Below are 18,904 nucleotides of genomic sequence, written 5' to 3' on the forward strand. Positions count from 1 at the left end.
TTATTGTAACGATCAACAAACTATGAGGGACTAATTAGGAACATGATTGTGAGTATAAAAGGATAGTGTCAAATCCTTCTATGGTTCATCAAATAAATTTATAATACCAATCAACGCAACATCTAGTACTAAGTAGCACAAGCAATAATGTTAGGTCGATGTGTAGAGAAAACAAAAATTAGTTCATAGAAGTAAAGACTATAAAAGGAAAAGGGATAGAGGTGTAATCTAACTAAACATTATAGTTTAGAGGAACAATATCACCCGATATAAACTTTGATCACATGATTTCTATTTTGGACAATTGCGAGTATACATTCTGTCTAACCTAAAAGTGTTGAATTAAGGATTTTAATTCATTGATTAAGATTTACATATAAATTAAACCAAGTTTCAATTAGTTTAGAAAGCAACAAACCCTAAATAAAGAAATAAACTAAAGGTTGATATTTTTTTAATAGCAAAACATAGAAACCTAAAAGGTAAACAAAAGAATAAAGAAATATCCACCCCACCAACAACTCTTTAGCCATTCCAACAAGCCAAGGAGGAAGGGTTTCACGCCGATCACAAGAAGGTGATAAACAAAGAACATGAACGGCCGGAGAATGGACATTTTGATTAGGATTCGATAAACGTGATCTATATATTTTATAAAGTAAAAATTCTCAAATATGTATGTACATATATATATATATGTATATGTATACACATCCCTAGAAAACAGTAAAGGATCATCAAATGATTGAATTTACTGTTAAAATAGATAACAATAATAATTAGTAGGAAGTAAAAAGAAAAAGAAAAGGAGAAATTGTTATAGAGAGAGAGAGAGAGAGAGAGAGAGAGACAGAAAGCGAGGGAGAAGAATGACACGCGCTTGACTAAGAAAAACGTTGAGCAGTTTCGTTACGCCACAAAGACCCATTAAAAACCCCCCGTTCTCTATACTTCAATCTCTTCTTCAATTTTCTTCTTCAATCCAATTCCAAAATCCAACCACAATTCCCATTCCAAAACCCTAATCATGCCTGACCCTTTTCACCTTGTTTCCCCCTCCGATCAAAACCCTAATTCCACTTCTTACGCTTCCGAATTTGACTCCCTCCCAATTCCCCCTCTCGACTCTCTGTTTTTTTCCGATCCCAATCACGACGGTCCCGGCGACCCTTTTCTCTATTCCACTGCCTTAGATTTGGGTTTCGACGAAAATGACGACTTCGAGCTCACCTTTGATGATCTCGACGACCTTTGCCTCCCTTCCGAGGCTGACGATTTCCTCATCTCTGATAATTTGGATCACCCTACCAATTCCCCGCACTTATCTCCTGATGTTCCACTCAAGGATGATTCTAGTGTTCCCCTTTGCAGCCCTGCAGGCTCTCCAGGATCAGGGAGCTCTGCGGTCTCTTGCCAGCAATCTCCCGATGATCGTAAGTTTCTGAACTATGAATCTTCCAAATTGGGGACGGCGGATAGCGAGTGTTTTTCGACTGGTTCTGGTGGATGGGATTCTAAAGGTTCGAGGATGGTGAATTCTCGTTCCCCGGAGCTTGGTGATCATGAATTCTCAGGCGGCCCAGCGTCGTCTCAGGGATCGGGTTCGGGCGTATCAGAAGGAATGAATTGCCCATCTTCTAACGCAGAATGTTATGATGTTATTGTCGATCAGAAGGTTAAATCAGAGGAAGTGGGGAAGAACTGCATGACGAAGAGGAAGAAAGAACAGGATGAAGGGAACGGGGATTTTAGATCTGCTAAGTATCAAAGGTCATCTGTATCCGCAGAAGCTACCAATCCCCAATTGGGTTCCTGTTCTATAAATGAGGATGATGAGAAGCGGAAGGCGAGGTTGATGAGGAATCGAGAGAGTGCGCAACTTTCAAGGCAGAGGAAAAAGCATTATGTAGAGGAGTTGGAGGATAAAGTTAGGAACATGCATTCAACCATTGCTGAATTGAATAGCAAGATATCGTATATGATGGCTGAGAATGCAGGCTTGAGACAGCAGCTGAGTGGTAGTGGTATGTGTCAACCTCCTCCTCCTGGTATGTTTCCACATCCTTCAATGCCTCCAATGCCTCCAATGCCTTATTCGTGGATGCCATGTGCTCCTTATGTTGTTAAGCCACAAGGGTCTCAGGTCCCTCTGGTTCCAATTCCTAGATTAAAGCCCCAACAACCTATTCCTGTAGCTAGGGGAAAAAAGACTGAGAGTAAGAAAACTGAGGGACGAACTAAGAAGGCTGCCAGTGTTAGTTTTCTGGGCCTGTTGTTCTTTATTATGGTTTTTGGTGGTTTGGTTCCTTTAGCGAATGACAGATTTGGAAATGTTGGAGTAGTTCCTGGTAAGTTGTCATTTATTGGTGATAATAGGTTATACAATCGGAATCAGGGTAGGGTTTTGAGAGTCGATGAACATTCCAATTTATCCGATGGTGTGAATGTTGGAACTCATTGTGGGAAGTCTGGTACTTTGAACCGTTTACAATGTGAGAGAATTTATAGGAAAGGGCGAGACTTGAACTTCGATCAACGAGGAAAGGAGTCTCAGCATTTAAATGATTCAGATGAGTCAGTTAAGCTTCGAAATGCCAGCGAACCTCTTGTTGCTTCTTTATACGTTCCGAGGAATGACAAATTAGTGAAGATCGACGGAAACTTGATAATTCATTCTTTCCTAGCTAGCGAGAAAGCTATGGCCTCTCGCAGGGCGTCTGATACCGACAAGGCTAGGGAGACTGGCCTCGCAATTCCTAGAGATCTTAGTCCAGCCCTTACTATTCCAAACATCAGGGCACTTCCTTCTCGTCCAGCTAACAGGGACCACAAGAAGGCAACTGCGGTTGATGGTAAACTCCAACAGTGGTTCCGTGAAGGTCTTGCAGGTAATACTTTGCTCACTACCTTTTTAATTTTGATGGTTATTATTTATTTGTATAGAATTTTTATACATGGAATGATGATATTTGAAAGTTTTATTTGTTGCACGACCTACTCGATTTATTACCTTTTCTGTTGGGATTTAGAATTCTAGTGGTATCAACTATCAAATGGCTATTGAAACAAGACATATTGACACTGGAATATGTGCGAGCACTGTATCCTTTATCTGATACCCATATAATTTGAAAAGTAGCCAGGAAGAGTGACTCATTGACTTATTGTTTTCCCTTGTTAGCTAGGCTGATGCTCTTGGACTTGAATATTCAAGGGTTTCTATAATAAATATGACTGTGACATGATACCCTTCAAAAGGTGTTTTGACCATTTAAACCATATAATATAGTTTCACAGGTGGATTAGAATGATCTTAAATTGGATGTTGATATATGGACAGGAATAGGTTTTTGTACAGAAATTTGTGATATACTGTTTTCACGGATATAATATTTTTTTCGCCCTTGAAATATCAACATCTACTTGTTACTTTGAGAAAATTTGCTTTACGACACCTCCTCCGTCTACAAAAAAGGGGCAGCGCTGTAAATTGAAACTAATGAACTTTGGGGACTCCAAACAAACATATGATTGTGTAGGTTATAAATTGGTATGTGATATGGCCATTGGGGAGGCTGTTATACGTGAAATATTTAATTAATATTAGATGAGTGTCATTCTTCATTTTGGCTCGAGTCTTTCATGATTAATGGTCTAATCGGGTGTGGGTTTGACATCATCTTATAGATACATAATGGTTTTCCTTCTCCATCTATAGGACCAATGTTGAGTTCTGGCTTGTGCACCGAAGTGTTCCAGTTCGACGTTTCATCAACAGCTCCAGGAGCAATAGTTCCAGCATCTTCCCTTGTCAATACATCTAGAACACATCGTAAGAACGGTACTCATCTTAACAAGGGAAAGAACAGGAGAATCCTCGGTGGTCTTCCAGTTCCCCTAAGTAGATCAAACTTCAACATCACAGAAGAACCTGCTAGAAACCCACACAAAGACAACTTTCCAGGTAACAATAATAAAACAGCTTCGTCCATGGTAGTTTCTGTGCTCATTGATCCAAGAGAAGCTGGGGACAGTGAAGTTGACGGTGTGATTACGCCTAAGTCTCTTTCGAGAATATTTGTGGTCGTGTTGCTTGACAGTGTCAAGTACGTCACATATTCATGTGTTCTCCCACGCTCGGGTCCTCATCTCGTGTCTACTTAAAACCTAGAAACCGTTATGCCAATTGATCTAATATACCCCACATTTTGTACATAAACAGAACAATTGGCAGGGTTTAAAGAATAACCTTCTGATGTTGACTTTGAATTTTCCTTGTAATGCTTAACTTTTAGGTTTAGCTTTAGTGTTATAGACAAGTCTATAATGGACTTCTATTTAGTATAGGCTTTTTGTTTTAAACCTCAGTCATAAATAGACATGGGGAGAGAAGAGTACCTTGTCCTTGATAGAAAGTACCGAGTAGAAGAAGTGCTGGAAACTCAGATGTTTGAATGAGTACTATTTAACTATCTCCATCATACTCCCTTCTCTCTTTTCCATTGTTTGATTTTTTTCTTTTGCCCTTCATTCTTTTAATTGTTAAGCTGTGCATTATGTGCACATTTACAATGAAGAAGTGGAGGATATTTAAATTTGAATGTTTTATATGGCAGTAGCTGCATATATATGAAAATGGAGTCTGAATATCTTTGTTGTCTAGAAAAAAAAGCATCAAAGGTGAGCTATAACATTATCATTATCATGAAAATTAAAAATTTGAAAAGGTTGTGGGTGAAAACGAAAATTGAGGTACAGCCAAGGGTGGGTTTGGTATCCCACTGAATTCATTTTTTATGTTTTGAAAGAAGATAATGGATTATAATAATTTGTGATTGGTGACCTAAACTTTAAAATTGATTTTTGTTTTTGTTTTTATTTTTTTTGGAAAATTGGTAACTGTCGTTTAACTCAAATTCTGAAAAACAAATTTAAATGGTTTCAAATGGATTGTGAATCCTAAAATTAGAAGAATACAGTATTTCATTTTAATGACAGTGCAATTTCCATATATAAAAGAATAGAATAAAAAAAAAATTAATAGGTATTTTGGTGTTTTTGGATATGAATTAATCTTCACCCGTTTTAAAATAATGCTAACATAATTGTAATAAAAAAACTGCCAACCTAATGTTATAATACTTAAGAAGTAAACCCCATTAATTTGTCGTATTTTAGTTAATTTTAGGTAGACCATAAGAACCAAAGAATGGGCCAAAGGAATGGTGTTGAGTAGGCCCAGGAGAGTTCGAGGTTGTTCGGCCCAATAGGCCCACTTGACGAAAAGTTTGCGCATTGGAGTATCGTTAGAATGTTAGATTTCGCCATCAACACATTATTCACTCTACAAACTTTAGTTCATACATTTCAAGACAAAGAAGAAAGACAAAAAAAGGTGGAGAATGATCACATTTTTCACGTTTGATTTGGAACACATCAAACCTTTCAAGTAATTCCAAATTTTGGTTTTCTGATTTATCGATGAGGCCAACTTAAGAAGCCATATTCAGGCTTCCTGATGTGTTGCCTATGTAAATAAATTTGTCAATACCAGCAATTGTTATTTTACTTTAAATTCTAATCTAATTTATTTTTTTAAACTTTCTTTTCGTTCAAATATATACATATTTACATATTTCCAGATATTACTATGGTACCATTTGGATTTAAACAACTAAGCTCGAGAAGTTTATGATTAGAATTGTCTCTCTCAAACATAATAATAACAACAACAATAAAACTAATATTCTTATCTACGAAACATGCAAGACGTCCCCAAGTCTCTAACTTCTTTCAACTCTGTAAAGTGGTCATAATTAATTCTCCCAATCTAAGACCCTTGGTCTTGTATTTAAGCTTCTAATGTAAACCAACAATGAAATTCGATGTATATGACTAATAGATAAAAGAAAACATGGAGGCTTGATGGGGGAATTCTTTTTCTTTGTGGAAGTAAAAAAGAAGAAGAAGAAGAAAAAGGAAGAAAAAGATGTATGGAGAAAAGTTGGTTGGTATGTGTAGGTCACAGTGTCACAAAGACATCCAAAAGGTACCTTTTTTTTTTTTTATTTATTTTTTTATGCAAAATATAATGTTTTGAAAGATGATCCAATTTGGACAAAGGGAAGTGGGCTGTCGGCCCACAGATCCAATTCACGTCGGCAACAGCAAACAAAGTCAACCTTTTGGATTTGGTTGTTCGATTGCAATTAATTTTTGCTTTTCATTGAGTTTAGGGTTTCTTTTTTCTTTCTTTTATATCTCATCTCTAACCCCCCCCCCCCCCTTTTTTTTGTCATTTTTAAAAAAGAGAGTGCACAATTATGAAAATAATCTTGCAAAAGAAAGATATCATCATGATGTAAGGTTTATCTGTAGGAAGTAAAACTAAAAACAAATTACAATGATTATAAATTATGGCCTCCAAACATTTACACTCCATCTCTAGAATCAAAAGATCTAAGTTAAATCTTGTTAAATTTGGGAAAATCATAGTTATGTGTTAAGAAATTAGAAGTAAGAACGAAGGACAAATATGGAAGTGTCACTCAAGTCATGGTTGGAGAGATGTAAATGTCAAATGTTTATATATATTGATTTCAATTATGTTGTTTGCTTCAAGAAAATAGATAGATTGTAGAATTGGGAAAACATTGGTGTGGTGTGTTGGTTAAAAAAAGTTGTCATAAGTCAAATAAAGGAAGTATTTGTAAACGTAGGAATGCACACAAATAGTAAATTACAATTTGAAGATATATATACAAATTGGATTTGACATTAGTGATTTTTGAGTTGAGACTATTAGAAATTCACTTTTCAATTAGATTAGGTAATCTCAATTGATTATTATTTCATAAAATCAGCCAAAATTCAGTGAATATCATATAATATAGCATCTTGTAAATGCATGTTTGACCCTTGAAACTTGGTCATTGTTTTATGCATAAAATGAGTTGGTGGTTAGGCAAAATAAAACAAAACAAAATAAAAATTGTCAACTTGACTTCCTTTCTTTATTGATATTATAGAATTTGAAAGTTTCAATATCTTTTATTTTCTTTTTAACCAACTTAAGACTTTCTAATTAGTCAAACTATTGATTTTAAATGAAGCAAATATGAATATAGTTCAACCATAATAAATTTATATTATAATATCAAAGTTTGACGTAATACTTTTAAAAATTATGTTTTTTTTTTTTAAGTTTTTAAAAATTGACTTGATTGTCAAACGATCTCAGAAACTAAACATGTAATCAATCCTATTTAAAATTTCAAAGTTAAAAATATTTGTTCTTAATTGTAAATTTTCAATATTTCGTTCTTTATTCAATATAAGAATTTGAAGGGGGAAGAATTACGATTTATGTAAATTGATGAATCAAACATGAGTAATTAATTTACTTCCCATATAAAGATGGATTTCATATAAATGAGAATTGGTACAAATATTGATTAGAGTGATTAAAGGTAATTATTAATTTAGCATGTGTCAAATGTCTTGAATAGTCAAAAGGGGCATGTTTGAGTTTCCCTTGTAAACTAATTATTTGTTTCAATTTCAATCAATCATTTTGGGCTTTTAAAATAGCCAAAGTTAATGAGATAGAATGATCTTTTAATTCTTTTTTTTAAAAAAAAAAAATCAATAAATTGGTTATTCAATATGAATTTTACTATGATTTTTGAAATTGAATATTATTTTTTGAGAAGGGCAATATGGGAAAAGTATTATAATCTTATGAGTTGATAGAATCTATTCAAATAGGGCATAGGTAGAGAGAGAGAGAGAGAGAGAGAGAGAGAGAGAGAGAGAGAGAGAGAGAATTGCTTGCAAAATTTGAAATCTTTGAAAATTATAAAAGAATTGGGTAATGCTTTTTGAGGTGTGTGGCAAAGGATAAGAACAATATACATATGGAAACCCTTATCTTCTTGCAAACATTAATTGGAATCAAAGCAAATCAAAACTCCCTTTTCCCTTCCCCACTACTCCAATGGATTAACTCATCACCACATACTCTCTCATATCTTTAATCCAAATACATTATCTATTCTCCTCCCCTTTTCTTTTGATCAAAAGCTCAGATATTCAAATATCTCCATATTCCATGAAAAGAGAAGAGAATAGATGTGAGGTTCAATGGGGAGGATGGGATTGTGGATATGACTTTGTCTAGAGAAATGAAAGCGGTAAAAAAGAGAAATCCATGTCATGCCCTTCTTAGTTGTTACCTACCAATTTCAAAGAAAGTGCAAAACCCTTTTGTCTTCATGTAGGAGAGAGGTCTTAGCTGTTGATCCAATAGTTCAAGAAAATTCCACAAATGGGAAAACATTTGCTAACTATCCAACTCCATCTCACCTTCCTGACTTTCTTTTTAAAGATAAATTTGCATTTCACCAAAAGTAGAATATGTCAAACAACTCATCCACAACCTTTCCATGATTTTCAATAACATTGAAAACAAAGGTATCTGGTTACGTGTGTTAACGAGAATCAAGAGGCTCAAATGAACCAAACTCAAGGAATCCAATAGCTTTAGAACAAAAAGAACAGCATTTGAATGAATCATTGGCCATCATTCCTTGAGAACAAAAGCTAAAAATTGTGAGAACAATTATTCGCATTCATATGAAGAAGAAGAAGTATACAGAGATGACTTTATACTGTTTATGGGAATGCACCTTGGTTTTTGTGCAATTTATCTTACATTATCATTAATTTCACAGTATGGAAGGAATAAGTCTTCCATGTAAGAAAGAAGGAAGAAAATGTCTATAAGAGAAGTAGTCAGTGAAGTAAGTGAAGAGGATATCAAATGAGGGGTTCTATACAGTCATTATGTAAGAGATAACCAAGTCAAAACTCCCAGAACAACCACTGATAATGCTATATAATTTTGCCTCCCAAATTCCAATTAGAAATTCTCTATACTTGAAAATGTACTTAAAGTAGGAAATGGGCTTTTTTTTTTTTTTAGTTCCAACTCTCCTCGAGATCGGAATCGCCTTCTCTGGCACGACAGACTGAAACCAAGTTTTTTGTTGTTTACCTTCAAGCGAAGTCGGTCAAGACACTGTTTGCCAGGGAGCTTTAGCATCATGATCTTCCACCTGATTCTAGATGGAAGTCACTCAAACAGTAATGCTGGAAGCATTAGTCTTCTACCTTATTACATTGACGATCCTAACGCCGCCCATTTGTCCAATGCCGGTTGAAGCCTCCAGATTTTAGGTGTGGATTTCTATGGCCAATTCCTTGCTTGGGAAGATCGTGTAATTCCATAACCTGTATTGTACGCTGCTTCTTGGCTGTTGAATAAACACCATGAGTCAGAATTTTTTAGAACTTTTGAGAATATAGTCAGCAAATTTTATGCAATGCATTTAAAAAACCATTTATTTGAATGTCCTAACCAAATTGTCAAACTTGAAAATATTTAGCCATTGTTGCTTGGATTCGTTGAAACTTTGTTGAGTAATAAACCTTTTATATTGCTCATGAAATCGGTATCAGAATTGATAAAAGCATGGATGGAAAAGTAAACAAATACCGTTTTCAGCTTGTTGGTAACTCTCTTGGAGTTTCCTTTTTGTAGCTTCTAGCTTCACTTGAACTGCAACCTCATCCGAGCACTTGAAGTTCTGGTAAGCATAAATCAAACAAATCAGGTAAAAGTGCACATGTCAAACCAAATTACTTACAAGTTACGATCTGGATATTCTTGTACTTACATCTTGCTGATTCCTCTTTGGGATTGTAGGTTTTTCCAATTTGCGCTGGAACTTCTCATGGTTGTCCTTCTGTTCTGTGCTTAGCTTCTGTTGCCTCAAAAGCCCAGAATTTGTGTTTGAGGATGGCTTATTATTTGGCTTCACAACTTGTTCCTTCATTTGAGTCTTATTTTCCTTAGAAAGCACATTAACCTCTCGAGTGGTTTGTTGGTTACACCTTGTAGGGTTTTGATTGCCATTTGAAGTTTTTCTCACATTATTGCGGTACTTGACGAAGTCCCCACTATTTCGAGGATCTGAAACAACAGAGTTCCCAATTTGTAATCATGAATCTAAGAAATGGTAAAAACTGCAGACATAGGAAGTGATTGAGAAAGGCATAGAATATTGCATAATGAACTCACTTCCATCATCGTCCATGCCATCAAAGAACTTCACCAAGGAAGGGATTGGAACGGAAAGTAAAATACAGTTGATTAGAACTGATTCAGCTTGAAGTAGGTAACTTGCTTCAGAATAACAAAACTGAATACAAAAAGAAAATAGAGACATACTTGTGAGAGCTCCATAGATGTGGGCTGAGTGGTAAAAAATGCAGCTTCATCTAAAGGAGGCGAGGGAAGGCCTTCTTCTTCATAATCATCTTCTTCTTTTACCGCAGCAGACTTGCTTTTGGAATCCGGTGTGACCTCTGCACCTTTTTGTCAACGAAAACAAAAGCATTTCTCAATAAAGAACTCTTGAAAAATGGCATGAAATAATAGATGAAATGCGTAGTGAACAAACTCTACCTTGAACAGCAGCTGTAGCTTGTACCCACACGTCCACCATGTCTTTCCACTCCCTGCAATTCAAAAAGTAGATCTTTTACTCTCAAACAAAGTAAAGTAACAATGAGCAGCAACAAGAATCTTGAAAATGATATCTTCCTTATCTACTAATTGCATTAAGTGAATTATGAATATGAACGTTATCAAAGACTGGATTTCTCTATAAGGTGAGAAAGTTCAGAAGATAGGGCATGGCAGATGGGGAACTTTCCTAGTAAGCAACAAGTTGTAAAGATACAGATGAGCTAGAAAAGCTCTTCATCCACTCAATAAACAAAATGATGGACATGGGATGGTCAGAATTGGTTATTCGTTGTTGATCCTATGCAGCAAGCCATACATAAAACTCAGACAAAAGATCTATAGAACTTTGAAGGTGCCATAAAGAAATGCAAGAGCAAAGTGAATAATTCAAATCACCTGCAGAGTATAGAACTTTGAAGACAAATGTGGACAGAATAAAAAGGAAAGGAAGCATATTGAAGGTGCCATAAAGAGAGTCAACAGAAAATTCAGTTTGGACCATTCATCACATATCATCTATACTTAATGAACTTTGGAGGAAAGATTTAGTACATGATAAGAACTCGAGCAAGATGGCGGATGCGCTTTGATCCATGCTTTCGAAGACAATTAACAGCTTTGCCAATCTCAGTTGCCTGATAAAGGGAGAAAAAGCCTCAAGACTTGAATCCAGATTTTCATTAGAAACTAAAACAATCAACAAAAACTAAGTCCCCACAAGAAATGCAAGAGCAAACAGAACAATTCAAATCACCTGCAAAGTATCAACTGATAGAGCCATCAATTCAAGTCTTCTAAGTGATTCAAACAACACCGAATCAGACTGCCAACAACACAAACAAACAGAACAATGATCATCATGAGGGGCAAATAAACATCCCCGAAAATGAAAACATTTAAAGCAATCGTTACCTCATCTTCAAAATTATTAAGAATCTCTTTGATCCTCAAAACCTCTCCTACAATCTGAGATTCTTGCTCAATTTCATCAGTCAATGCTTCAGCTTCACCAAAGCTAAAATTACTAACCCGGTTGCAATTCATCTCCCCTATATCATCTCTACTACTATAAACCTTGCTCTCTTTGCTCCCACCAGCCTCAAACTCACACCCATCTCCGGCGAAATCGCTCTTGAAACCCGTTTCACCTCCGTCGATGTCTCCGGCCACCGCCAGCTCCACTCGGTCACAGCCCAAACAACGAGTCAATCGGCAAGAGAACAACTGCTCTGCAATTCGATCTCTCCTCAACCTGAACTCCTTAGGACAATCGGAAGCCGCCACCAAAATTGCGTAATCGATAATACCAAAAATATCCGAATTCGCATTCCGGAAGTAATTCCTCCAGGAATCAAGGGACCCAGACTTGGCAGCCATGATCGGAATCTGGAGAAACTAACCTTTGATCAAACCCAGATGAAATTCCAACGAAATACTCAGAATCGAAGTGGGAATTCCATCGCCGTGAGAAAACAAAAACCTAAATATGAAGAAAACGCAAGCAATTGGGGTTCAACCCAGTTGATTGAAGATGGGTTTTGAAAGAAACCAACACCCAAAACAGAAAAGCCCGCCTTATCTAACACTAATCCAGCACCACAAGAATCCGATTCCCAGAAAAAATCGTTAGCAACAAACCCATTAACAGTCGGAGTTTCATCCGTTTAAACACAAAAAACGAGTTGGTTAATGTGTGTAGAGTAAGTATTGGTGCTCGATTTCGTTCCTTCTTTTTATGAAAATTAAGGATCTGATCAAGAACAAAACAGGATATTGATCAAAACCCAAGCTATGGTTTGTGGGATTGTTCTAAAAAATTGAAAAAGGGGTAGTAGTAACAGAGAAATTAACTTGGTTGCTTCTCTTCAATCCCGGAAAAGCTCCGGGATTTGCTGTGGAGAAGAAATATCGGGAATATGGGAAATGGAAAGAGAAGAGAAAAAGGAAAGAGAAGAGAAAATAAGAACAAAGAATTCAATCTTTCAATTCAATCTCTCTTTTCTTTTTCAATGGAAGAATGGATTTAGAAATGGAAATGGGTTTTTGTTGTTTGTTTGGTTGGTTTTCTCTCTCTCTCTAGAAATTTTTTAAAGAGATTAGAATCAAAACTGGGTGCTCCAAAAAGGGCACAGAATTTGGAGTACACATAACCAAAAACCCAAAAACTCCTTCCCTTCAATATTCACAAAAATATGTTTTCTTTCTTTCTTTCTTGGCACCAAATCCATAAAACAAAACCTCTCTCTCCTCTTCTCTCAAGCTACTATTTTTTAATAAGAAATATACGAAAAATATTGTCTTTTTTTGATAAGAAAAAAAGAAAAAGAGAATTTTTAATATTTCAAACAGAGTAGTGTGGATCTTAAGAGATTTTAACATCAAAGGTAAGATTTTTATTCGCAGATGAAACGATGGAAGAAACACAATATCTGAAAATATTAATTTGGTGCCTACCTAAATGATTATTTGATTTATTTAGAATAATTCTTTAAAAACATTTTTTAAAATTCTTGAGAAACCATTCCAAATAAGTTATGATCGAAAGTAAGTTGTTAAAAAAAACGGTAAACTAAAAAATTGGAGGTTAAAAACTCGATCACAGTTTAACAAATATAAAAGCAAGGTTTAAAATAAAATAATATCGTGGATGCTACAATTTAAGAAAATATATAAAAATATAGATAAAAAGTTTGAATACTTCGAAATAGAGATAAACATGTCGACGTAAATTTAATACATAAATCGATTTTTTTTTTTTTTTTTTTTTGAGAAGTTGAATATAAAAAAGAATGAGAAACATGTGATATTTATTACATTGAAATGTTCTACTCATATGAGTAATTCTAAGTTTTCTTTTTTTGAAAAAAGAAAGTAATATATTTTGACATTTTGAGAATGGAGTTTTTGTCTGTTGTGAACAAATTCAACAAAGGCAAAGTAGGTTTTGTTCTAATGTCTAATTACGTTTAGTTTTTCACTTATTATTAAATCCCTCTCTTCAACGTTATTTAAAAGAAAATTACAGTTTTCTTTTTAGGAGAAAATTTGCAATAAGTTAAAATAAAATACAGCTTAAACAACAAATTTCTTTTCTAAAATTTTATTAGAGAATTTCTACAATCGTTACAAAATTATAAATTCACACTCTTTTATTTGATGAATTTGACTTCCAACCTAATTCTCTTTTCTTTCGATGTTGATCTTATCCAAATTGACCTATGCAAAGCTTTTTAAGCTAGTATAATTCTTAAGTTAGTGCTATAAGTGGTTGGTTTAGTTAAATAAAATAATAATAATAACTCAGAAGAAGACGACGATAATTTACCGTCTTTTATGAGTACGTGGCTTAATGCGAATCTTTATAAGGTAGTTTTCTTAACAACCATCTACGGTATAGCTCGTGATGGTAGAAGAGACACAGATGTCTTCTAGTGTTCTAGATTTTACCAAACATTAAATTTGGCATTTTCCTACTGAAATTTGCGCTTATTATTGGTATATTTGAACTTTTAAGTCTTATCTTGAACAATCTTCAACAATATCTCTAAGCAGTAGTCTAATTAAATATTTACATGTATTCAATATTTTAAATTAAAAAAAAACTTTAAATTTTAATTCGAATCATTTTAAAATGTGTAAAAATTATCCTAAAATAGCTCGGTATAAAACTGAACTTTATATTTAACAAAAACTTGAAGAAAAAAAGTCATAATTTTAAATTTTGGTGGAGATATTTGTGAAGTTAATAAAGTAAATGGCATAAATTTATTTGTGTTAGGAAAGTGGTAAAGGTTGGAATGGATACAAATTTGGAAATTAAATAAACAAAATTAGTGAATTTATTGACCTAAAAAAAGAGAATAATAATAAAAAATAAAAAAAAAAAAAAAAAGGAAATTAAAGGTGGAGTAAAAAAGGTAGAGAGGGGGGGTGGGGAGTAATATTGGAAACCAAACATGATAACGTGTGTGAGTTTTGGGGGAGTCAATGTTTTTGTTCTTTGGGTCAAATACGCATAAAAATATGGTTTGGTTTTGTTTACCTCAAACTCGGCGTCTCGGCGGAATGCTAAAATCACATGGGCTGTGAGGGACAGACAGTTATTGTCGTATGAACACGTCCCCATTTTCTAACACACTGTTTCCCTTTCCCTTTCCCTTTCCCTTTCCCTTTCCCTTTCCTTCATACCCTCTCTTACGTGGCCCCCACGCTTCCAGCCGTCACCTACTACCTCCCCCCTTGGGGTTTCCCTCTCTCTCTTTTAATATTCCCATTTTAGGAGACAAGATTTTAATTACCGCTACTCTCTTATATTATATATTCATTATTCAATTCAATGCTCTTCTAAATTCATTCTCACTCACAACCTATCTTCATTTAAATATGTTACATTCTCCAATTGTTTACCACATTTTTACTGTTTACCAAGTTTTCAAATTAAAATTACTTCTTACCTCAACTATTGTAATACAACTAAAAAAAACCAAACATCATCTTTAAAAAACTAAGTTACGGAAAACACATATAGGATTTATTTTAATAAAATTAAATATCATGCATTGCAATGGCTTGGCCGATCTATCATCCATATACATTGAATCCTTTTCTTTTCTTTTCTTTTCTTTTCTTTTTTGTATGTGTTGTCTTCTTCTATGGCTTCTTTTCTTAAAGAAAGGAATTGAGGGTTATTGCTACCCATCCAATCTGTTTTATGAACCAAATATAGATAGTGATCAATGCTATTCTTTTCTATTATTATTCTTTGATATTTGTTTATCTTATTCTCCATGCATGAGTCAAACTGTTCGATGCTTCAAGTCTTCGATAATATATTTAGTCTCTGTCATGTCAACATGATTTTAAAAATAGAGTAGAATACATGTATATGATTAAGAGGTTCATTAATGTTTGTAAAGGTAAGTTTTATAGTGTGAATAAAAAGATATTGATACTCTCTATAGTACTAAAATTTTTCTAGTGTAAAAGGAACAACGTTGATTTTATGACTAAATTTTATATATCTAATTATTTTGGCCTTAAATGAAATAGGTTCTTTTTATATACGAGTCAACACTTCAAAAATTAGAATGCTCAATCTCGTTTAAAATTGTATGCAAAAAGGTTAATATATAGGGACAAACTCTATAACTAGGTGCAAACCACAATTTTCATTTTCAATCAAAATTTGTAGGTATATAACTAGTGTGTATAGTTAAATAGTAATTAATTGAGTTTGGTTTAGTGGTCTTCGTATAGACATGCACTTCAACCCTAGCTCATCGTGCCTCATCTCATACTTATTGTGCTAAAAACACCAAACATATATAATTTTGGCTTCCTAACCTTACCCATATGCAAAGAAATTAGAATGCCACCATTTTTAAAACATAACCCAAACAAATGGTATAGATAGAAACATCAAAGTTTAAGTTCTTTTTTAATACAAGATATATTTAGGATTCAATTTGATTTAAAAAAAAAAAAATAGCATGTGATATTTTGTATTACTAAATCGGACAAACATTTTATGTGATTTTAGTCTAAAGGATCTATGTGGCAAAATTAAAAGAATACTAAATTTAAGTATTTTTCTATAGAGACATTTTGATTAGCCCACTCCTACTAATTAGGAGTACAAGAGATCATTTTTAAAGATAATTTACAAATTAGGAGTGTTTTGGTTGAGTGAATAGCTCTTAGCAACAATGTTCATAAAATCAGATTGTTTATGTTTACTCTCTCGACTTAATTATTATATTATTATTATTATTTAGGTTCACATAGTTCAAGATAAATAATAATTGTTTAGTATATAAGAAATAAGTTATGTAAATTACCACTAATTAAGTTAAAACTTAATTTGATTAAATTCAACGAGATTATTAAGTATACGTTGGACGTTGGAAGTTGATGTCCTTTCATTAGTTAGGTTTATATTATATTGTTTAATTTGATCAATTAGGTTTTAAATCTTAGTTCATATATAATTTAGGTAAGAAAAATCTATTGTATTATTTGATATCTTTTTATATCTTCTCCATTCTTCTTTTTTTAAATTCACAAAAATCATCACTTGAATCTCACTAAAAATGTAAATGTTAAATAATAAGTCATAATTAAAATAAAAAAAAGATTATCTAGGTACAGTGTGTGTGTGTGTGTGTGTTATTTAATTAATTGAAGGGATTTAAAATCAATGTAGTTTAAAATAGCATTTTGAACATCCACATAGGGAACATAAATCATTGACTTAGAGAGTTGAGTGTTTGGCTATGGCTAATTACTTGTATTAATTGTTAGAATATTAACTTTCCATTTATGATTTTTCTTTTATTAATGAATACCTATTTTATATGATCATGATATGCCAAACTTTTATATTAGAGAAAATGGTTTTCTTTGGTAATTTCATTGTCATTATAATTTGGTATGTTAGGTTAAGAATTGACATGATGATCATGTTTATGTTTATGGTTATAGTTGTTGTTATTATTATTTATTTATATATTTATGCAAAGTATGAGATATATATATATTTCATGTTCATGTCTTATTCATGTAAAAATGAGCCTAATTAAACGTGTTAATGGAATGATTGAGAGATAGTGTAAAAAGTATGATATAATTAATTAATAATAACTTGAGTAATGTGTATATATAGTAGGTTAAACGAGATAATTAGGTTACTAAGTAAGAATGCAACATAACATTCAAAAAGAGAAAAACCAAATCAAATCAAACTACTTATTTGGTTTTTGGTTTTCCTTTTTGGTATGTAATTCTACGTCTCTATTTGTATTTGGTGAAAGAATTTTTTTTTTTTTTTTTTTTATTTGGGATCCATCAAAACCTAATCAAACCCATCTCTTAGAAATGAACTTTAACATTAGTTATCTTTTTAATATTTTAACTATTGTGATGTGTATATATATTCGTTTTTTTTTTAAAAAACAACTAAATAATTGGTTTGATTTGGTTCTTGGCTTGAACCGAAATCAAAGACTCTTTATGTTTTAATTATGTGTATAATTTGCATCAACGTAATTTAGAATATCTTTATTTAAATGATAGCAAAAAATTTTTTAATGAGTTTGATCATTTAATCTTGACCCAAATATTTTTAACGAGTTCAAGCCAAATTTAGGTACAATTAGAATACATTTTTATGTATTTAATTTAAAAAAATAAATTATTTTGAAAAGAATTTGAGTGTCTGATAAACACTCCCAGTATGTTTAAGATTTATTAATAGTACACAAAAATATATGGAAAACTTACATGTAACAAAATATCAAACTATTTACCGACGGTATAACAAAACCTAACTATTTTTAAAATATTTCAAGTTTGTCCTTCCATTTTTTTCTCTTGTTTGCGATTTCTTTCGTATTCTTGCTCCTGCGATTTGTCTTTCTTCTTTTGTTATGCGATTTCTTTCCATAATCTTTATTATTTTCCAATTCTTTTTTATGTTCTTAAATCTTTCCACCGTATTTCTTCTTTTTTTCGCTGCAATTTCTTTCCATCGTATTTCTTCTTTTTTGATTTTGTGATTTCTTTCAACATATTTTCTTCTTCTTTTTATTCTTTTTTACATTGTTGAATATTTTCTTCGTCTTTTCTTCTTTTTTTGATTCTTTTTTATGTCGTTTAATCTTTTCGTCGTCTTTCTTCTTTTCTTTTTTTTTGTTCGTTGTGATTTCTTTTCATTTCTTTCTTCTTTTCCTTTTCTTTTTTTACGTCGTTTGAATTTGAATAACTAAATCTAAACGACCGTGTACAAAAAAAATAGAAAATCTAAAAAATCTTTAAAAAAAATCATTCAGATTGAATGTAAAATAAATAAATAATCGATAGATAAATTTAAACGATCGTGTATCAAAAGAATTAAAAAATTCATTTAGTCAAATATAAACGATCGTGTAGACAAATCAAAAAAATCGGGACCCAAATCTAAATGATCGTATAAATAACCAAATTAAACGATCGTGTAACAAAATTAAACGATAGAATTGAAAAAATAAATCGTAGATCGTATACTAAACAATAGCCAAATCCAAATCTAAAAACGATCGTGTAATAAAATTAAACGAGAAAATTAAAAAATAAATTGTAGTCATATTTAAACGATCGTGTACAAAACAATAGCTAAATCTAAACGATCGCAAATATATTACACGCGCATTGTTGATGACGTAGTTGACGGGACATTTTTGATATTTTATACGGTAGACCTCTAAGCTTTTTCTATTTTTGGAATTATTCTATACCGTGTAAATACTTTATTGTTTTTTTTATATTTTTTAAAAGACC

General features: G+C 32.8%; 2 protein-coding genes across 2 annotated transcripts; one reads left to right on the forward strand and one right to left on the reverse strand.

The window, feature by feature from the left end:
* The first annotated feature begins 811 nt into the window (after positions 1–811).
* LOC103486864 (bZIP transcription factor 17-like) lies at positions 812–4,481 on the forward strand. Its single transcript, XM_008444997.3, has 2 exons — positions 812–2,888; positions 3,719–4,481. The coding sequence occupies exons 1-2, from the start codon at positions 1,028–1,030 to the stop codon at positions 4,162–4,164; spliced, it is 2,307 nt and encodes a 768-aa protein (XP_008443219.2). The 5' UTR covers positions 812–1,027; the 3' UTR covers positions 4,165–4,481.
* A 4,127-nt stretch (positions 4,482–8,608) lies between these two features.
* Positions 8,609–12,840, reverse strand: LOC103486863 (probable mediator of RNA polymerase II transcription subunit 26b). Its single transcript, XM_008444996.3, has 9 exons — positions 11,504–12,840; positions 11,346–11,414; positions 11,144–11,226; positions 10,529–10,581; positions 10,292–10,434; positions 10,142–10,169; positions 9,738–10,033; positions 9,557–9,647; positions 8,609–9,314 (listed from the first exon to the last, which is right to left on the reverse strand). Exons 1-9 carry the CDS (start codon positions 11,966–11,968, stop codon positions 9,190–9,192), a joined length of 1,353 nt encoding a protein of 450 aa, XP_008443218.2. The 5' UTR covers positions 11,969–12,840; the 3' UTR covers positions 8,609–9,189.
* Between the last annotated feature and the right edge of the window lie 6,064 nt (positions 12,841–18,904).

The sequence above is a fragment of the Cucumis melo genome, chromosome 4, assembly GCF_025177605.1.
Source record: "Cucumis melo cultivar AY chromosome 4, USDA_Cmelo_AY_1.0, whole genome shotgun sequence".
Lineage (NCBI taxonomy): Eukaryota > Viridiplantae > Streptophyta > Magnoliopsida > Cucurbitales > Cucurbitaceae > Cucumis > Cucumis melo.